We start from the raw sequence: 21,597 nt of genomic DNA, 5'->3' as shown, positions 1-21,597 counted from the left end.
ATGAATCAGATAAAGTTGTCTTTTGTACATCAGGACGCTAACCCTTGTTTCACAGCTGTTGGTATCCAGTGAGAACGTGAGGTTTGTAAAATGGCCTAAAGAACAAGGCTTGTCTGCTCGCTGGTGTAACACAGCCATACTTTTCTCGTAGGACCTGTCTGTGGACTTGTGAATTTGAGAATGTTGTGACTATGGTCAGGTTAGGAGCTAGGAGTGAAGTGATGCTTGATTGCTTTTTCCACATCCAGTACAGATTCGTGTTTCTTATGTGAACTACAGAAGGCTGCGTGGATCAAGTTTACAGTGAACACAGCTTCATTTTTGTTTTTTTTTAATGAGATTTTTGTATTTGCAGGTGAAATTTGACAGTAAATGCTAAGATTTCTTAAGCACTTCAGAAATTGAGCATGTTTTAATTACTTGTTTGACCTTTTTAATAGGTTGACTTTGTGATTAAGGAAGCAACTAATCTAGATAACTTGGCTCAGCTGTATGAAGGTTGGACTGCCTGGGTATGAGTAGGGAGAAAGCAGATCGGTCTGGTTCAGCGAGGTCAGACATCCACCAGAATCAACTCGGCCTCAGGCATCCGTAGCCACACCACAGTCGGTGGTGATGCATACTGGGGCTTAATCTGAGGAAACCTAGGAAATCTCGGTGCACTGGGAAGTGAATCCTGCAGGATAGCTGCACTCAGGGATACGCTAAACACAATGGTCTGCAACCCCCAAGGTCAAGGGTGCAAGTTCACCGCTTGAGCAACACGGTTTGTCTTTCTGCTACGGAAGAACTGCAAACGTGTGTGGGGGTTTGCTGCAGAAAGAAATCGGGATGCTACAAACCGCAGAGTGATTTGGAACTCAATTCCACCCGACCCTGTGAACAATTCAGGAAACACCGAACCCTGTTCAAAGAAAAACAGAAAAAATGGGGCCACGAAGAAATCACAGCAAGGAAGATTTGATGCATTCAGATTCTTGATACTCTCGTTGCTTGGCAACAGTGCTGGTTGAGTTGACCAGTTAGTGCGGAAAAAGGCTACGAAACGTAAACTTCAGAAATGGACTGAAAGCAAAGAGCTGTACATCAGAAATACGCTGCATTGGAAGAACTTCTGAGATAGAAGAAAAAGCCTTTGTTTCTTTTCCCTTTCCTCTTTCCTTTCTTTCTTTCCTCTCAGCCTCTCCTCGCATACACCTCTTGGCTTCTTCTTGTAGGCTAGGCGTACTTCCAATATACTTTTTATTTCAATCCTTCTACTTCACAGTTTAGTCAAATGAACAACTTCAGTTTTGTTTGGTTTAAAAAAGAAAAAATTCCAAAAGCACTGAAAATATGGAACATCAATGATTACTTATGAGTTGGATGGTCAAATGCGAAATGTAATTTTGGTTATGTTGAAGTCATTTCTGTGATTCTATTATGTACAGTTTCTCAAAATTGTCACTGTGCATTTAAAAGTAATGAATCCTACAGGCATTTGATTTCATGTGCACTTCCCTCTGCTTGCAGTGTACACTTTTTTGTAGTTCAAATTGTCCCTCCAATCTCATTCTACTGTGATTGCTGTAGTTTCTTTCGTACGACGTAGCTAAACCGATGTAATCTTTACCTTTTTAAAAACCAGGATAGAGTCTCTAGTAGAGTTTTACATTGTTGATGACAGATAAACAATAAAGTGATGTTCTGGTGGAGGTAGTGATACGCTTCTTACTTCACTTTCCTAATACTTTTAGTTCACACTTGTAAATTACAGTGCTTCAGTTCACAGGGGTGTAATCCAAGAAATGAAGGACTCCAATTTTTGTTCAACCAGCTCTGTAAAGATTTTGGCAGAGTAATTTTGCTTTGCCGAGTTGATTTTATAGATGGTTGTTCAGTAGCGCATCCATAGCGAATCTTTCACTTGTTTTTAATCAGTTCTGCGCTGAAAGTGTGATTATGATCAGAAAAGTCTCTCTAAAAATGGCATCTTCTCAGATCTGCTTCTCTGCCAGTTGTCTGAAATCCATCTCATTTCCTTTCTGAAGTGGGATGCCTCTTGGAAAAGGCAACTTCCTTTTCTTACTGCAAATAAAAGTAATTTGGGTACAGCTGCAGACTCTTACAGGTTCTGATAGTTGAAACAGAAATGCACACTGGTGTTGTCAACCATTTGCAATGCTACATGTAAAAAGTTTCTCTTTGGTAAACTGCATTCATTGCACACAGCTGCTGAAAAAGGACAGATGTAGGGAGATCCTCTCTGCCATTTTAGTCTATTTTCAGAGTAAAAATACACCTCAAATACAGCATCTTTTTTTTTTTTTTTAAATCAGAGTTTCAGTACTGAAGGATTTGAGCCAAGCTCACTAGTGGCAAAAAGGTTCATTCAACTGAATGGATTTGAAGCAGTTTGTCTAAGCGGAAAGCGTGCCTAGCGATTTTCGGATACCATGAATTAACACCAGGCACGAGTCACAAACTTGCAGAATTTCAGTGTTTGCACTATGCTTGCTGCTTTGCCTCCTCAGTAGGTCTCAGAATTAATTCACTTTCTCCAGCTTTTCGTGGACATGCACTTTGAAGTGTAAGGATTTTCAGAAGACACACGGCCTTCTCTGCAGTCTGATTGCCTGACTGTAACTGTAGGGAGGCCACAGGCTTCATATTTAACAATACCCGTGCGAATGCATTCCACTGTCATTGCTTCCTGAACCCCCTGCCGTGCTGTGCATTGCAAGAAGGAAAGTGTTTGAATGTTGCAGTGAAGAACGTTCATATGCAGAACAAGACACTTGATGCTGTTGGCCCTTTTTATTTTTTTCTCCAGTTACAAATAACCTTACGAACAATCTGTTTGGAGTACCATAGTAACAAGAGTGTTCAACGTGCTGTTTTATTTCTTGGAAGCCGGGGGAAAGGGAGGGGTAATGCACTCACCTGTGGCTCATGTATTATACCTCTGCCATCCAGAAATGAAACACTTGTGTGGAGATGGGTTCTTTACTGCGTCATTTAATAAAGTTTTAAAAAGAAACGTGCACTCATAATTTCCTTGTATGCCAAACTACTCGTGGTGTTGAAAAAAGGGGGGGAAGAATAAAATAATATAAACTAAGACAAATCAGCTCCGCTCTGTTACTCTGAAAACAGATTCTGTGCTTCCATGTGCCATGTTAAATGAGGCTGCATTAATTGCAGACGTGTTTTGGAAGACACAGCAACTTCATTATTTCAGTTAGGAAAACGCTTCCTCCCCCTGTTTGTGGGTTTTTGGGTTGTTTTTTTTTTTTAATTTTAAGAAAAATGTGAGAAAATATTTTCTAAGTCTTTGTTATGAAGCTGCTATGGAGGCATTGGTGGCACATACATGGGGAGTGAGTGTGGCTCAATGCACACACTCCACCATAACCATAAATCCAGTGCAAAGTACATCTGGCCATGCTGTCTGAGAAAACTTCAGTGCTTCAAAAGTGTCCTATAATGCAAAATAAGTAAAACAATCATTTGCTGTTATTTGCAGCGATTCCCTTTTAGGAATTAAGGAACAGTACTAGCAGAAATATTTAAAATGACGCTGTCATTCGTCTTCTGCTTTCAGAAACCAGCATCCAATTGCTACATGAAATCTATATCGTGTCTTTAGTGGAGAAGTTATTCAGGAGTATGGCTGTAACACTTTACTAAAGAATGTTATTGAAAAAGACTTGTTGCACATGAAATTATTGTTGTACTGAAATGCATCACCGAGTAGAGCAATTTTGCCATCCACCAGATCCACCTTTTATTATTAGCATAGGGAAGAAGCCTGGGAGGTATCTGGTTTGAATAGGTGAGGTGTGATGAGTGGGCAAAAGACATAACGTAAAATTGGTGTCTGCTCAAGGCGCACAGAATTGAATTGAATTCAATTGAATTGAATTTTGAGGGGGCCTTGAAGTTAGCTTGGGCATTGGATTTTCCTGCTGCAGTGTGAACTGCATTGAGGTACACAGCAAACAGTCTGTTTTGTGTAGTTCAAGTAATGCATGGTAGGTGGTAAACAGATAAATGGCACTTCTGTGGGCCTGCTGTGAGGGGAGAAAAGCTGCAGAGGGGCCCTGAAGTGAACGTTTGACAGTGGGAATGGAGGTTGGTGGCATTCCTGCCTTTTCTCAGTGGTAAGTACTCGTTTACATGGAGAGAACTGCACTAATGGTGAATGTGGGCAGGAGCTGCAGGCACTGTGAGCGCTGCCAGCAGTGGTAAAGGCAACACGTTGTGTTCTATTTGTGCCCACTTCCTCACACGGCTTCCATCAGAATGACTGCTGGCATCGCTTCCTCGGGAAATCTTTTGTCCCAGCCTCGCTGTGTGCAATTACGGGGTTGGAGGGTGGATTCCATCGCTGCTAAGTGCAGAACAGTGGACGTAGACATGCTTAGCTTTCAATAGCGTGTTAAGTAAATATGAAAGTTGCTTGGAAATGTATGTGTGATTTACATACAAACCTAAACCAGCCTGAAGAGAGCCCCATAGGGCAGCAAATGCTGCAGTACAGCTGTGCTGTGCTCCTGAAGCGCCACCCAGCGCATCCCGCTGCACCGCCGTGTCTGCCCTGCTCCTCTGTGGGCCGGGAAGAAGGGATGCCAAAGCACTGCAGTTTGAGCCCCAAGCGGCAGCCCTTCGCTCTCCTTTTGGAGCAGTTATGTTCTAGAAACTGTGATGGAGCTGGGATGGCTTCTGGAAGCAATTACAGCAGGCTGGGCCGCGCCTCTCCAGCACACACGGCCTCATGCTTGCCTGCCTACTAGTGATCCCAGTATTCAGGTTATGTGGGGCAGACTTTTTCAAATAACAGCACGCCCTCCAGCGCTGACGGTTCTGGGCTGCTCCAGAACCAGCCCGGCCCTCACAACATCCCACCCAACGCCCGCTACTGCCGCAGTCGCATTGCGACGGCGGGGAGGGAGGAGGCGGGGGCACCCCACGCTGATTGGCTGGCTGCCTCCATTCGAATCCCATCAGCCAATCGGCTTCAGCCGGGGCGCGGCGAGAGCTCTGCGATTGGCTCTCGTCGCTTTAGAGTCGGCCTATCATAACGCCGAAAAGGGGCTGCGGAAGGTACAAGGGACGGCGGCGGCGGGCGTGGCCGTGCTGCGAGGGGCGAGCAAGATGGCGGAGGGTGACAACAACAGCGTCTACCAGCTGGTCAGTGCGGCGGGGCCGGCGGCTTCTCGGGTCGGTCAGGGTGCCCGGAGGCCCTGCCTGCGGGTGGATGAGGAGGAGCCGGCGGTCTCGGGGAGCTGGGGCCGCACGCTGCCGGGCCGTCTGGGCGCGGACGATCGGCTCCGTACGCGCCCCTTCGCTGCGAGCGGCCGGCCGGCTGCGCGGCGGGCTGCTGTGCGGGGCTGGCCGCGGGAGCCGCCCGCGTCGGACTCCGCTGCTCGCCGGCCTCTGGAGTTCATCGCCGCGTCTGTTCTATGCGATCTGCGGGGCTGGCGTTAAACATGCCGTCTCTGCGTGGCGGCGGCTCTCGGCTGTGCCGTCAGCCGGGGGAGCCGCGTTACGCTGAGCGGGGCGGGACATCCGAGAGGCAGGTGGGAAGAGTTGAGGAGGGGAAGCGCTGAGGTGCTGTTGATCGTCTGGGACGCGGTGAGAGGAACGCGGAGAGCTGGAAGGAAAGGCCGGGTGCTGCGGAGGAAGCGCTTGGGGCTGCGTTTCAACGGCGCGTGCGGTATTCTGGGGGATGGGAGCTGTGCTCAGAACAACGGCGCTTATGGAAACTCGGTTTGTTCAGAGGGGGGAAAAACGAGCGATGATAGCACAGCGCGGGCGGGATCTGGAGTGAAGGAAGGACGGGTGCTGGCAGAAGCTGCCCTTCAGCTGCCGTCTGTGCCTGTGGAAGCACAGTCCCAGTGGAAAGCAGCTGCGGACACTTGGTTCTGACTGTGGGTAATAATGCTGTTATATTCTTGCGTGCTCCCCATTGCGCTTTCTCCTGCTCATAATGATAAATGCAGACAGAAGTAATAAAGCAGAACAGTTGGCTATAAAATATCCTGTGGAGAACCTGCTTTCTCTTTTTTTTTTAATGTGAGGACTTGTGTTTATGACATAAAATGTATGTAACAAGCTGGAAGGCATTCAGCAGACTGTCAGATAGCCTTCCATTTTGCTCGGTGTTTAACTGTAGCTTTTCCAATAATTTCTGATAGGATCCCAGGTAAGCTCTGCTTTGCAATGGCAGCTGCACTCAGCTGTCCTTATTCTAAACCCACTCTGTCTTTGTGCAGCACACGTGCAGGGCTGGGTGACTTTTAACCCGTGACTGTGGGAATGTCAGTTCCATCCATGGTTACAAGAGTGCTTTAACCTGAGATCCCTCTATTTTCCTAGGGCTCGCTGTTAAGCTCTGCTAAATGCAGAACACCTGAGGTGAACTGCTTAGGGAGCTGTTGTCAGAGCAGATGGGACCTCCTCACAAAGGGTGTGTGGGGAGGGATGGAGGAATGATGCAGTAGGAGTGTAAGGGCTGCCTGCTCTGTTTTGGGCAACTCATGGGAAAACTTTTTCTTTGTGTTCCAGTGTGATCAGTTTGGTAACTTCCATGTTACAGTTCTGTGTCTTTTTGTCTGTTTTCCATGTAACAAAAATGGGTGTTGGGCAGCAACTAGAGAACTCTAATGTGTTAAAGTTATCTTTGGAAATACCTATATTTAAAATACCTCTCACGTGCCTGGAAAACTGCAACTTTAAAGGGCTTGTCCTTTGAAAGACTTGCCTTTCTGCTGAACTGGGGAAGGGAGCACCATAAAGGGGAGACTGGGGCAAAACACCTCAGTAAAGTGTGCAGGGAGATTTGTTTGGTCTGGTGAGATGTGCTACTGCTTCATTAGGTTCTGGACTGTTTTAAAGTACCTCTTCTACAGTGTTATAGCAGTGAAAATTTGTCGTTAATAATTACTCTCATTTATGACTGAGATCTTGCGACTCTTCTTTTAGCTGCTGTTGTGTGGGAACTGATCTGATCCTCTGGTTAGAAATCATGCCTTCTTCCCTTTTTTTTGTGCAGGCTGCAGAAACAGCTAGCTTGGAAGAGCAGTTGCAAGGATGGGGAGAAGTGATCTTGATGACTGATAAGGTTCTTCGCTGGGAGAGAGCCTGGTTTCCTCCGGCGCTGATGAGTGTTGTTTCATTTTCTTTCCTGTAAGTAGCTCTGTGCTCTCCTGGCTGGTAGCAAAGCTATTAAACACACTGGGACTATTAAGATGGCTTTAAGAGGCCTCTTTATTAAGAAGGCTCTTCAGGTTCTGTTTCTGAACGTATGTAAACTTTGAAAAGGAGAACCTGGAAGTACTGGGCACAGGAAGTAACAGCACGGCTCAGATCCTGCCAGAGGGGGCAGTGCTTTCTGCAGATGTTTGTCAGGCCTGGTTGCTGTAGGATTTCACTGGGTTCGACTCTGTGCCCTTCGTTGGTGTGTTCATGTTCTGCCCTCATCCTTTCTATCCTGCTTCTTAATCAAATCTGGCCATCTTCTGTGGCTTATTGCTGAAGCTCACACATTGTGATCCAAAAGGAAAGCAAGGTTCCGTAGGGCAGGCTTTCCTTACTAGATATTCTTTGTCTTTGGTGTGGTTTTTAGGGACAAGTTTGGTTGGTTTTACACAACTTAGAGAAAGAGGAGAAGGGAGCTGAAGGCTGAGAATAGCTTCAGAGTAAGTCAGCAGGGTGGGAGGTTGTTGCCTTTCTCTTCACTACAGATACAGTCAGGAGACTTGGGCTTGCTGAGGCTTCTGTTCATGGCTGCGTAACACTGTAATAGTCTGCATGGCTCGTAGTTACCACATAGATGTAGGTGCAAGCAGTGAGTGTTGGACAGCCGTATTTAGCAGTCAGAGTGTCCATAGCTCATCTCAATGTTGTTTTTACAGGATGATCTACTACTTGGATCCATCCGTTCTCTCAGGTGTCTCCTGCTTTGTAATGTTCATCTGTTTGGCTGATTATCTTGTTCCTGCTCTTGCACCCAGAATCTTTGGCTCCAACAAATGGTGAGTGAGGAAGGCCTTACATTAAAATAGCCCGAGTGTAAAGAAACTGATTTCTATCCAAGTGAATATCTGAATTGCAAGTGTTAAATGATTCCTGTATGGTCACTGTCATTGTCAATCTCTGTGGTTTATGAATTGTGGACACTTGTAAAATGCCCTGCATTTTTCTTTTTCTGAAATAAAACTACTACAACATAATCTTTATTGTTCCTTCTCTTCTAACAAAGTAAGATTTTATTTTTGAAGGAGTAGGGGCATGCTTTGTTCTATTAAGGATTTCATTCTGCAAACTGGTTACTTAACTACTTAACAGTGCTAACAACCAAAGTATGAAAGGAACTGTGTTCTTTGTTTAGAATAGCACTTGTAAATGTGATGTAAGTAGAGTGATGTACAGGAATCTTAGGAGTACGAATGTGATCATAAGTGATTGAAATGTATTCAGAGAAGGACAAGGCTTATATAAAAACAGTAAGCTGAAGGAGAACCTTATTATTTTGAACTGAATTTTGAATTAAAAATAAATTGTTGTGTATCTGCTCTGAACTACCTAGTTCTTGTCTATCACTGTGCCGACAGAAGAACCCAAGCAATTGCTCACAGCAGATCAAGATGAAATTCAGTGCTCTTCTGGCTAGAATAGGAGTTGCAGTTTTGGAGCCCGTTTGAGAGATTGTGTACTTCATTTCATAGGCATTGCATTACAATGCTAAGTAGAAAAAAGGCACAAAACTGAGTGTAGCAAGTGTTGAGATAGGTACTTTTTTTTCTGCTGGAAAATAGTATAGGAGAGTTCTTAAGTTTCAGATGAGAACATGAATTCTTATTCCTGCTTCTCTTTATTTAAAGGACTACAGAGCAGCAGCAAAGATTCCATGAGATTTGCAGCAATTTGGTCAAATCTCGTCGCCGAATTGTTGGGTGGTGGAAACGTCTTTTCGCGCTGAAGGAAGAGAAGCCTAAAATGGTATTGAGTTCCAGGGATTCTTCTCTCTGTCATTGTAAAATATCTCTTTGCTTTGTTCAATCTTAAGCATTTTAGCAGAGAACATGTCTGAATAGAGTATTTCAGGGTGCAAACTGACTGTTCTGCCCGTGACTTAATGTGAGCCACACCTCTTACTCTTACTACCTCTTACACTTACCTCTTGCCTGAGTGGCAAGATTCTCAACCTGGAACTTGTGGTGTTGTTCAGTATGAGCATAGCCCTGATACTAAGATAAACTGTGTTTCTTTGGGTCATTTTTTTGCAACAGAGCTTGTAAAAAGCACACTAAGATTTTTGTGTTCAGTGTACTACCTATCTGAAAAAGGTAGACCTTAATGTTTCAGCTTAATTATGTTAATTAATAGTTATACTGGTCAGAAAGCTTCAGGTGCTGCGTGAAGCACAAGCTGTATGGATATGGGGATTGCACAGTGTGAGGGCTATTTACAGCTGCCATACTGTAATAAAAGTAATGGTGCTTAAATAATTGAGAATGTACAGACGTAGTCTCTGCAGTCTCAGTTCTAACAAGCCCGTGCATAGATATTGCATGTGGAAAGGCCAGTGGACTTCAGTGTAGTTTTAGACTTTGAAATGTTGCTCCATACTGAGGGGAAGGATGAGAATTTCCATCAGGTCAGTGGTAACTGTTCCCTTTTCTTTTTTCAGTACTTCATGACCATGCTTTGTTCTCTTGCTGTGGTTGCCTGGATTGGACAGCAAGTTCACAACCTCTTTCTGACATATCTTATTGGTGAGTGTGTAGTATGCAAACCATCCAACTTTGTTAGCTGTCTAAAATGGCATGAAGCTGGTGGAAGTGAGATGTGATTATTTGTGTGGGGATGTGTTTGTTTTTAACCTGAGACATTTACTTGTGTGTTCAGACAGTTGGTGGAGCTTAAGGGAGGCAAGGAATTGCCAGGTGACAGAAGACAGAAGTTAAAACGTTAGTAAATAATTTTTTTTTTGTTTATTTCTGCAGTAAGTTTCTTGCTGCTGTTTCCTGGACTGAACCAGCATGGGATCATTACAAAGTATGTTGGAATGGCAAAAAGGGAAATAAACAAACTGCTCAAGCACAAGGAGAAGAAAAATGAGTGAAGACTTAAGTGCTGTTTGCTCTTGTAGAAGGTTTTCTTGGGAACAGTTTTGTGAATTAATGTATAATTAAGATAATAGAAGTTGTATTGCTCACTGGCTTACCTTTTTTATTGGCTCCAATGAATTGAAAATGTCACTCTAGCATCTGCTATGGGTTTGTCTCTCTTGTAGGGTTCTGTATCTGATTTCATATGAAAGATCTTAACCTTTGACATGTGGAGCTTAAATTCTTCACCCATTTAAGAGGCCTCATAACTACCCTATCTCAAAAACTTACTGCAATTGATCACAGCATTTCCATACCTGTTAGCTTCACCAGTTAATGGTTTGTGGTTACAGCAAGTACGAAGGCGTTCTGAAATCTTGCACTTCTGAGCAGCTTGTTACTACTGAGTCTTGTGGAAAGAAGACAAACTGAGTAAGTGATGGTATTTGAGCGTGCCTGCCCTCATGAGGGCAGGAGGTGGTCCTGTTGTCTCACTGAATGTTTGCTTTCTGTGGCAGCATATGCCAGACTGCCTGCTGAACTGGGATCTGGAGTACATAGATTTCTGGTAGAGTTATTTAGCTGTAGTACAAACTTCAGTTTGTTGCACTGAGACTGTAGAGAGCGAGTTAAGGTGTGTGTGTGACCTTACAGCTGATTGTTCTAAAAACTGCTGTTATGGAGCCATGTAGCACGTTTGGTTTTATGAATGTTGTCTGTGTACAAAATCACTCTGGATACGCTCGGTCTGTCCGTTGTAAATAAGGCTGAGTGTTGTGCTTTTCTATCTCCTCCCCTCTTTTTTTTTTTTTAAAAAAAAAAAAGCTTTTTTTTCTTTGAAAAGCTAAAACCTGTGTTAATGCATTTTAAAAGTTTACTGTTTTAAGATGAAGTCTCCTCAGTGTATTGTAATTGTTGAATAGGTAAATACAGACTCATGAGAAACTTCTCTCAGTCTCGTTCTTTGTGACTGTTTGGAAAGTGATGGATGTGGATCTGGAGAAATGGATCTGGAAATAGCGTTTGTCGCGCGGCTGTACCCGCACAGCGTGCGTTTGTCATCCCTCGCTGTAAGCAGCAATCTTGGCAGCCGTGCCGGGCCGTGGTGCCGCCCGCAGCCGGTTATCGCGGCTTTCAGAGGCTGCGGGCAGCCCGGCGAACCGCGGCGCAGCGTCCGCGTTGCTATAGGAGCGCGCGTGGCGGCGTTCTCACCAATGGGGATGGCCGACCTCGGCGCGCGGCGCCTTCCGGATAGGATGTCGAGTCTCGCGAGATCGTGCCGGGCGGCGCGCGCCACTCCGCGCTCATGGCTTTCCCATAATCCCGCGCGGGCGCCCGGCCTCTTCCTTTTCCGCCATCTTGCCGCACCGGTGAGTAGGGTCGCCGCCTCTGCCCGGTCGCCATCCGCCGTGCCTCCGCCCCATCCTCGCTCCTCCGCCGCCTCCGCTCCCCTCGCCGGGTGCACGAGACCGCGGCCGAGCGGTCCGGCCTGATTTGAGCCATCGGCGTCGTCCCTGGCGCTCTGTAGAACCTCCGAAGCGGCGGGTGGGGGGGAGCACCGCCTGCCAGCCCAGAGAGATGGAGGGAGGGGGACTGAGGGCGGCGGCGGGCCCGGGCCGGTTGTAAGGGTGCGGGGCCGGACGGCGGGGCGGCGGGGAGCTCCCGGCTTAGAGGCGGAAACCGGCGTGTGCGCTAGGATCTGGGCCGCTCCGCGGTGGCTGCTCCGGGCCCCGCCAGCAGCAGCGCCCGCCTGGCTCCGGCAGCACGCGGAACGGCGGGGTCCGGGCACGGCCTGCCTTGTGGTGCGCGGAATGCTCGTGGCCTTTAGCCCTGCGATGCAGGAGGTGATGCACGGTCTCCCTTTAAGAGTGATGTGTTACTTTCATCCCGTAATGGCATTTTTTATTATCTTTTTGCAGGTAGAGAAGCTAAGCGGTATCTAGATTATTTAATACCATGTGTGACATGCTTTTTTGTGGGGTTAATACTGAACTTTAAAATCTAAACCATTCCCCTGGGAAGGGTGTCATGTGGATGGCATATTGCTTATTACATGCTGCTTTTTAAAAATCTCTTGTGTGTGTGTGTGTGTGAATAAAATCCAAGTTGAAGGCCTGATGTGTGTGATTTCCGAAGTTTGACAGTATTTTAATTCTCTTGAGCAAACCTGAGCATGTGTTGTGACTTGCTGAGGCTGAGTGCAACTTGTTGCTACTTCTTGGTCCTTAAGCTCTAAAACATGCTTCAGAAGTGCCTCTCTGTGTGGCTGTGATGGATGCATGTGTATTACTGCCTCTCTCCTCCCCACAGGCACCATGGTGCGCATGAATGTTCTGGCCGATGCTCTCAAAAGCATCAACAACGCAGAGAAACGTGGGAAACGCCAGGTTCTCATTAGGCCATGCTCCAAAGTAATCGTCCGGTTTTTAACTGTGATGATGAAGCATGGTGAGTGTGGACCACAGCACTGATATTTCTTTCATTCACAATTTCTGTGTAGTTGACTTTAGTGAAGGAGATCTGTGGGTAAAGTTGGAGCATCTTACTGAATCGATGTTATGTGTGGGGTCATGTTTTTAGATGAGTGTGCTGTTAATTGCTGAGAGGAGGGCTGAAGCGGAGTATGGTTTTTGATTGTAGTATTCTATGTGCATTCTGAATATTGGAGCTACCCAAAACATTCTGCTGGTCTGAAACAAGTTCTGGAAACAAAAGCCAACCAGAAAAAACCTCACAGCAGTAATTCTTCAGTGTTTAAGATGTGTTCCAGCTTTACAGAATGTAGCTAAATACAACTGTACTTCAGTATAGTGGAATCATACCAGTTGGTACACTGAAGTTAGTCTTAATTGCTGAAAACTTCTGAAATCCTGTGGGTGATGTTTTCTTCAGGTGGTTTTTGACTTAAGTAAATCAAGATGCTTGCAGTTGTTTTGGATAGCTTGGTTAAGTGAACTGTATTGTAGCTGCGTATCATGTTTTGATTTGTCTGTTTTCTAATCTTTCCTAGGTTACATTGGTGAATTTGAGATAATTGATGATCACAGAGCTGGGAAGATTGTTGTCAATCTCACAGGCAGACTCAACAAGGTAGGATTTGTTTTCCTGAATTCAGTTCTCTAGAAAGCTGTGTAAATGAGGCCTTTTTGTCTGCTCTAATTCTGAAATAATTACTTGTGAGAACTTGGGATTTAGTCTGTGTAAGTGAGAGTAATTTGCCTATTATCAGTAGTTATTGTATGTTATGTTTCCTAAATTTGTAACAGTGTGATTGACTTAATTACCATTAAATGTGCAATACATAAGCTAGATTTTTGGAAGTCACTTTTCAAGTGTATTTCTCATTAGGGGCTTTCTGCCTCCCCAGTGATTTCTCTGTTATCTAGAATAGTTTTGTCCTAAGAGAGTGACTTTGCTTTCCAGTTAATGTTTAATACCTCTAAATAGTGAGGAAATGAGCATTTCTACTGCTGCTAAGGTTGGCTTTGCTTGTGGTTGAGACAGAGTAAAATGTTGTGATAATCAGTGCTTTTTGGGTTCCTGGGGTGTATTGAATCATTGCTGAGTTTGGGCAATTTTTAAATGCGTTTGACTTAAAACATTGAGCTGTCTACTTCTGTGATGGATTGCTATGCACAGAGTAATAGAATCACCAAGGTTGGAAAAGGCCTCCAAAATCATCCAGTCCAACCATCCATTGTCACCAGTATTTCCCACTAAGCCACGTCCTTCAGTACAACATCCAAATGTTTCTTGAACATGGATGGTCATTGTTTCCAATGAAGCCATTCAAATGAGAGGTGGTTTTCAAGTAAAGAGATGTAGATATTAATTGGCCTAAAGATGTTGGGGGCTATCTCTGTGATGAGCAATTGTTGCAGCTGAGAATTGTTTGAGTGTAGTAGCAGGGAATTCTGACACAACCCAAATTTCTAGTGGTGTATGTCTGTAATAAGAGTAATAGAGGTCATATTTGAGTATGGTGTTTCTTGAGGTCTTTCTGGATGATTTTGTATCAGATGTTGCAGAGTTAACTGGATGTGATGTTTCTCCCAGTGGCTGTAATAAGGAAGGAAGCTACTTGGTTCAGGAAGATGTCAGTGCAGTCAGGTGTCCTCTGCTGTGCTCTTGGATGTCAGGGTGGTTGGAGCCGGTGAGGTCACTAGAGGTGGTGGTAGTGATTATGGTTGATAAGTAATAGGGTTAACTTGAAAGTGCTGGTAACTTCTGTGCGTGTTGATTTCTCGTTGTTTAACATCACAGGTGTTTTTGCTAACTCTTTATAATGATTACTCAAGGACAGTTTACTTCTAACGTCAGGTTTTGGATGATGTAGGATACTCCTTAACCTTTAGTAGTTTATAGCTTACTTTTCTGCTCTCCCAGCTGTACCAATTAAATTATTAGTGTAGCCTCAACAGCAGTATATCTCTCTCCACTTAGGCAAGGAGGAAGAGACAAGGATAAAGAAATAAAAGCTGAATTACTGTGTGAGAGCCTTGGCTTCTGTGAGAGAAAGCCATTCGGTACTATGGAATGTGGCACATTCTGCTCGATACTCTCTAGTCTTTTGCTGCTGAATACATTTTAATTGCAGTTGAATTTTTTCAGAGGGCTGGAATGACAAATGTACAGATCCAGTTTATACAGTTCTCTGGTTTGTAATGGAATTCTGTTTTATAGTGTGGCGTAATCAGTCCCAGATTTGATGTGCAACTGAAGGATTTGGAAAAATGGCAAAACAACCTGCTGCCTTCACGTCAGTTTGGGTAAGTATGGAGAGGAGTTAAATCTGTCATACATAGGCTGATTTCTTTTTTTTAACTACACTTTCATACTGCCTGAATTAGATTCACGTGATGCCTTTCATCTCTCATTAGTCTGAAGGCAGATAAGAGTAAAAATTCAGCTTCCATATAAATGTTTTTTAACCAGTTCTGAAGGAGTGCTACTAAGCAAGAACCTTTTTTGTTGTTTCACCATTTCCTTAGTCTGGAGGATTTTTGTTCATTATTTTACTTTTATGAATGGCCATTTGTAGATGAAGTAGTATGAGATGAATGGGATTAGGTTGCACTTTTGTGATTGTGATTAAGTTGATTAAATACGAATTAACGTAAGACTCGGCCTCTTCAGTTCTGAATATCCAAAACATAGAAAATGTTACAATACATTTTTCTTTCCCCAAATTCTCTAAATTGATAATAATAAATTGCAGTGGCTCAGCAAGTCTGCCTGTTGGAGGCAGGATTAACAGTTCCTTGTCATTTCCTTTCTTAAAGCTGCAGTGATAAGCTGTGTAGTCAAGCTGTACCTATCTACCTTGCTAGTATGTATTGTCATACGGAGATTTTTCAAGAGTATTTATAGAGCAGTGGGACAAGAGGTTTTCAGACACGAAGCTGTGTGAACTAGGCTGATAATCCAAATGCTGGCATAAGAAGTCACTAAAGCTGCTTCAGTTGTCAGTCCAGGTTCAGGTACTTGTTTGGAAGCATGAGCAGTGTTCCAAGCACTGAGTGACAAAGCCTTCAGAGCTGGCACCATAGCAACTCTGATCTGCTCTGAGGAAAGATCTCTCCTTGAAATAGAAGCAGTCTTTGTCTATAGACTGTAGACTTCCTACCACTACAACAGCAGAACTGACTTTACATAAGCAATGTATGATGGAACTGAGGGGAGAACTGAGGGGAAAGCCTGTAAATGTACTTTGTGTGCTTCACAATTGGGAGGAGTTTCTTTTTCATTCTCTGATAGCATGCTGTCTGTGTTATGTCCTTTCTGAAAGAAACATCTTTCTGTTGTAGTACAAAAATTAAGTGCCATCGGCTCTGCATGAACACGGAAGAAAACTGACAATGAACTGAACATGTGTTCTTCCTCAATAGGTACATAGTACTGACAACCTCAGCTGGCATCATGGACCACGAGGAGGCTAGGCGAAAACACACAGGAGGCAAAATCCTGGGATTCTTTTTCTAAAACTTGTAAAAGAGGATACTAATAAATTGTTCAAACGGACTCTGGTGTTTCCAGTTGGTATTTCAATAACTTCTAACGCTACCTGCAGTAGTGCTTGTAACAGACAGCTTTGTGCTTCAGTTCTGCCTTTACTTCAAATAATGCTGAGATTCCACACTGTCTTTGTTTACGATTTTTTTTTTTTCTGTTAATGATACAGCATGCTATTAATTGTTACCATTTTTTGAATGACAGGTACGGGTAGCTCTACAGAATAGCCTCAGTAGAGAACTTGCAATGTTAGACTGTACTTTGCTATCCTGAGCTGGGATTGCTCCTTGCTTTTTAGGTCACGTAGTTACATGAGTGTGACTCCTTTCACTTTCAGAACAAGTAGAACATGCCTTTCTAGAAGCTATTTCCTGCTTGTTAAGATTATTTAAGAAGTTGTGAGATACAGGGTGGTGAAATAATTAGATGGCTAGAGTTTGACATTAGATCACAAACTTCTTTTAAATCTTAACGTGTTAAGGAGTAATTAAGGTATAAGGGTTAATTGTTATTTTTCCCTTTGGTTTGCTGCTTGTTGGTCCTCTGTGCCATCAGAATTCTGGGCAGGGTAGCTGCTGTGCAGCTGCTTTGCATCTTGCCCTGAGGATGTAACCATTTGGGATGTCTAAAAATCTCTGGTGAGAGAAAGAAACAATGCATATGTTTAGTATGGAATGAGTTGTTACCTTTATTTCAGGTAGGTGATGTGTAGCATAGTGTACTCAATACAGAAATTTCCTTAAAGCAGCACACAGAGCAGCTGACTGCAGCTGAAGATGGTAAGATGGTAGAAATGAGAAGTAGTGGGCTTCTGGGTTGGTCGCCTTGTTTTTAAACTAGTTTGTAACTAAATAACCTATTTCAGTTTAGTTTCGTGTTCCTATGTGTGCAAACTGGTCTTAACTCTAGACAGGCAGTCCAGTCTCACCTAATGTGGGTCTTTGAGGGGCAAGAAGCTAGCAACTATGCTGCAATGAATAGTTACCATAAATATTGCAGCAGGAAAACGATTTAAAAGGTTACAGCTTTCCTGCTCTGTCCCACTCTGCTAAAGGCAGCAAGTCTGAATTGCAGATGGCATCAAAACATTCAGATGTAGCCGCGTTCAGCTGAAGATAAACATCTGTACACTAAATTACAAAGAATGGTTGCAGTAGAAATTTACTCTCCCTTTTTTATTGCCAAATCAAGCTTTTATCAATTTTTAAAAAACTTCTTGTGCTGTTGTTGTGGGAGCCTTAGTGGGAGTGATTCAGCATAAGCGCTGACTGCACACACAAGCAGAGCGGTTCCATTTCTTGTTCAGAGTAACCCTGAAAAACTTAACCTTTTTGTAAAATCTTGGTTTGCATCAGAGCAGAACAGAACACGTGTTCTTGAGGGATGCTTTAAGGAGGCTTCTCTTGGATGTTTCCAAGGGCTTTGGGCTCCTTGATCACGCACTAGAAGGTGCCCTTGCCTGTGGCAGGAGGTTTGGAACTTGGTGATTTTTGAGGTCCCTTTTAGGATGGTTCCTTGGTTCCATGGCATTTCTGTTTTAAACTAATTTCAGAAAACACACTGGTCTTGCTGCACCACTTTACCTGTGCGCAGTGCTTCACTACTGCACAAGTGTGCTGTTGTGACCCAACAGAGACTTCCTGAAGCCAGAGCATTTCTGATACTCTCAATCACCTGGGAATAGAACTGTGTTAATTTATTCCACAAGGCAGCCCAGCACCTTTCTTACAATTACTAAGTGGAGAGTAGAGCTCGAGGATGGAAAGAAGGACTTGGAGGACTTGGAGGGGAGCATGGACCAGCATGTATGACCAACCTTTTTGACATTCAACAAATGTAGTCCCATACTGACCTAATGCATGTGGAAGTGAATGCGGCTCAGTTCTCAGCTGGTCTCTGAAAAAATCGTAGAGTCATAGAATGGCAGTTGGCCTCATACAGGGAAAACTGGGGGGGTGGGGGACAGCTGAGGAAAGCACCTGTACTGCAAACTCCTGACTTGGATATTTGGAAGTGGGTTTCACCTCTGTACCCTCTTGAGAAGTAGAGAGGACCTTTTGGTTTGAGGTCTACTTTGCTTGCTAAGCCCAAACACCAAGCTCTGTGAGCAGCATGGCAGGGAGCTTGTGTGGCCAGTGCTGCGGGACAGGCTGCTGTTATTTGAAGGTTACGGGTAGTGCAGGGCAGTGCCTGCAGCCCCTCCTTACTGCTCTGTGCAGCTGACCACACGGTAAGTATCAGCAGTCCGAGGCACAGGTGGTGAAAGGGGGTCAGAATGTGGTCTGAGTTATGCAAACTGCTTACTAAGTTGGATGTAAAGTAAAATGTTTGAATAGACTGATATGCATGAAGTATTTGCTTTTGCAGGGCAAAGTTGTCAACAGATGGCAGCATCTGACTTTGAATCATTGGAGACTTTGAAGGTGACGTCTATAGTGAGAGGAGTCCTAAGGGAGCTTTGGCATTGCTGCTGGTCTCTGCTCTTTGTATGGAGCTAATCCTGAATCTTCTTGTGCTCTGCAAAGAAATTTCTTCTGTCTTTGATGCAGCAGTGCCTAACTTAATATGGGAGATGAGAATAAGTACAGATCTTGAAAAATTTGCACCGGAGTAAAGCCTTGGGCATGACAGTAGGTACACTGGAAAAGCAATTTCTCCTGTCCCTTCTGTTGGTTCTCTGCCACAGGCAATTCATTCAGCTCAGTTCTGAACAGAGTGTGCGTGTTTGGTTTCTCAAATTTGTGTATCAATTACTTGCACCAGAAACACAAGCAGTAATTAAACCTTGATTGCAGTTGTCCTGATGGTTACTTAGTGCCTCTTTCACACCTGTTGGAGTCTAGACAAAAACCAGCAAGGACAGAAAGAATGCATGTTGCTGTGCTACAGAAATCATGGGGAGAAAATGGGTTTAAAACAAGACTTGTGTGTTACAGTCAATGAAAGCACGTGTCAGGCTCTCAGTAACATCAGCTGTTCCTAGAAGGGCTGGGAGGCACTGCCATTTGCTGGGGAAGAGTGGGGTTGTAATGTTCCAATCAGAAGCAGATGGACTTCACATTGTGCAACAGCTTGTGATGTAACTGGGGGCTGGTTGGGATGGGCACTTCATTAGGGTGCTTAAAAAAAAAAGGGTAGGGAAAAAAAGCTTTGGCCTGCTTTTTTTTTTTTAGTTTTTTCCCCTACCTCCCCCCTCCCCCCCTCCCTTCATTACCTGGAATTACCTGATATTTGATTACCAAACAAATTACAGTCTGGAAATGTGTGATACAGCGGTGTTGTTATCGTGCTGATAAACCACTGGCTGAGGGTGGGGGAAGGAAAACTGCAGGCCACAAATGCATACAAGGACTATTGAGACAACTGTCCTACCTTCTAAAATCTGAGTCATGAAGGAAGTACAGAGTGGACATTATTATCTTCTTGACTTCCTATCATTCCTGGTGAATTTTACTCCCATTCAGTGTTGCTCGGGTGTGAGGGAGTGAATGGAGCAGGAAGGTGCTGCAGTGGAGAAGCTGCCTTTACAAGCTACGATGATTACTTTCAGCAGGCATCAAGCAAGTTAAAACCCCTTTATCAAAGTCTGGTATGTGCTGTCGACAAGCTTCGGTCTAACAAGGTAATCAAACATCTGGTTTCCTTAAGAGATTAACTGCAGCCGACTGCGCTGCACCTGTACTGTGTGTCCTGCAGCCCTGCTTCCATTCCTTTATGTGCTGGCTGTGACACTGAGCTGCTAAAGATAAACCCCCAGGGACATGTATTTTGTTCTGGGGCTGGCACTGGGGCCATACTCGCTGCACGGTGATAGTTGATCAAATTTTAGTGCTGTGCACAACATGGGGTGCTTGAGATCAGCAGCCACCACTTTTGTTTTTTATAGTCACATAAAACACCGTTAAAGCAGATGCCAAATGGTCTATAAAAGCAAATGGATTTGGTGCATATTGTAATGAAAAGGGTGGCTTGTTCTACCTGTTCTGGGCTGTGTGATGACTTTACTTGGGAATTTGTCTTCAGGCATATAAAAATGGGTCAACTAAGAGATGTTTGTACTTCAAGCAAACGTAGGTAGCTGATGCCCAGCACAGTACTCTTCTGCAGCAATAACTTGTTTTCATGTTCAGCTTTCTGATACATCGGGTTACTCAGTACTGTTAGCTGATGAGAAGTGAGGCACTGTGTGTCCAAGACTGCTTACAAAATATGGCAGATGAAGTGATTTTACTCTTCATGAGTGTTCATAGATTTCCAGTGCCTGTAGCTCCTGTGGCTTGTGAAGACTCAGAGTTCCCTCAGCACTCTGCAGGGACAATAAAATATTCAGGCTTGAATTAATGTGTAAGTCCTACTATAGTGTGTAAGCTAGCATGTACTAGTGTGTGAGCCCCCATATCCTGCATCTGCACTGATGTGCCATGAACTTGGTGACAACAAAATGGCTCTGGAAGAGCTTTGGGCTTCTTCCATTCAGGCAGGATGTAACAGGCTGCCCAGAACTGTGGGTGCCCCATCCATGGTGGTGCCCAATGCCAGGCTGGGTGCGGCCCTGGGCTGCCTGAGCTGGTTTGGGGCAGCCAGCCCATGGCAGGGGGTTGGAATTGGATGGTCTATTACGTCCCTTCCAACCCAAGCCATTTTAGGATTCTGTATGCACTCCTCCTGTATTGCCTGCCTTCAGACCCCTAGCAGGGTATGTGCACTGAACAATCCAACCCAAACTTCGTGTTTGACAAGGGGCTGCTTTTCTTCACAATTTGGGGGTAGTATACTGCAATGGGGCAAGCCATGGAAATGGTAAGCATTCCTGCTACACTGTGATTGTTTGCTATTCACTCCTGCTCCCATCGTTTATAGCCGGGAGTTGAATTGTTTCAAATTCCATTTATTTATTATTCCGGCTCTATAATGACATCATGTTACCCCTTCTACAGAAAACAGTTTTCCAGAAGCCTGCAGTCCCCAGCCTGTGATCTCTAGATGTCTCTGTTGCCCCAGTACCAGCATATATGAAAAAGGCAGGGTTAGCAGAACACTCGGTGAGTGACTTTATATACTGCTTTGTGCAGCACCTGTCCATCTTCTCATCCACAGCTAGATCAGAGTGTATCTCTCTGTTCCATTGTGGGGAAGAAATGCAGTTTTGCCATTCTTACTCTTTTCCACCGATGCACAAATATTGTGTTTTTAGTAGGACTAGGAAGGGTGAGAAGAAGAGTGAGTTTAAAAGAAAAGCTGCTGCTGAAACCCACCTCTGTGGATAGAGCCTTACCAAATAGTTTGGTTCGTTGTTTCATGCAGTTTGAATTTGTTATAAAAAGGAAAGTCCAGGAAAATCAGTGAGCACTTCAGGTCTGATTACCGTTTAATATCTTTAAACATCTATCTTTTTACAGTACCAGTGGAAAAAGTCACGGGGAAAATGAATTTCTTTTTCTTTCCTCCCCACACCTCTGCAATTCACGAGGATGCTCATCTCCTCTTG

At 44.3% G+C, this 21,597-nt stretch overlaps 3 protein-coding genes across 4 annotated transcripts in view; all 3 read left to right on the top strand.

Annotated features, from left to right (window-relative positions):
- Positions 1-3,019, top strand: part of SMG1 (SMG1 nonsense mediated mRNA decay associated PI3K related kinase) — a 62,054-nt gene extending 59,035 nt beyond the window's left edge. Inside the window, exon 63 of the mRNA XM_042864224.1 lies at positions 441-3,019. Within this exon, the coding sequence (XP_042720158.1) occupies positions 441-518 (78 nt within the window). The 3' untranslated portion in view covers positions 519-3,019. The remainder of the gene's footprint in view (positions 1-440) is intronic.
- A 2,078-nt stretch (positions 3,020-5,097) lies between these two features.
- Positions 5,098-11,046, top strand: ARL6IP1 (ADP ribosylation factor like GTPase 6 interacting protein 1). The gene is made up of 6 exons (XM_042864347.1): positions 5,098-5,172; positions 7,037-7,170; positions 7,899-8,018; positions 8,868-8,985; positions 9,677-9,761; positions 9,993-11,046. Exons 1-6 carry the CDS (start codon positions 5,137-5,139, stop codon positions 10,109-10,111), a joined length of 612 nt encoding a protein of 203 aa, XP_042720281.1. The 5' UTR covers positions 5,098-5,136; the 3' UTR covers positions 10,112-11,046.
- Positions 11,047-11,399: 353 nt separating this feature from the next.
- Positions 11,400-16,118, top strand: RPS15A (ribosomal protein S15a). Of its 2 annotated transcripts, none has more exons than XM_042864758.1 (5): positions 11,400-11,467; positions 12,408-12,545; positions 13,108-13,187; positions 14,781-14,866; positions 15,986-16,118. In XM_042864758.1, exons 2-5 carry the CDS (start codon positions 12,413-12,415, stop codon positions 16,077-16,079), a joined length of 393 nt encoding a protein of 130 aa, XP_042720692.1. In that variant the 5' UTR covers positions 11,400-11,467; positions 12,408-12,412; the 3' UTR covers positions 16,080-16,118. The 2 variants fall into 2 exon arrangements, with proteins under 2 accessions (XP_042720692.1, XP_042720691.1); XM_042864757.1 differs by lacking the exon at positions 11,400-11,467 and adding an exon at positions 12,017-12,032.
- The last annotated feature ends 5,479 nt before the right edge of the window (positions 16,119-21,597 follow it).

This window comes from Lagopus leucura, unplaced genomic scaffold (genome assembly GCF_019238085.1).
Source record: "Lagopus leucura isolate 7727_CA_CO unplaced genomic scaffold, USGS_WTPT01 Super-Scaffold_760, whole genome shotgun sequence".
NCBI lineage: Eukaryota > Metazoa > Chordata > Aves > Galliformes > Phasianidae > Lagopus > Lagopus leucura.
The sequence above is the reverse complement of the archived record's forward strand: the minus strand, read 5'-3'. Positions and strand labels throughout refer to the sequence as shown.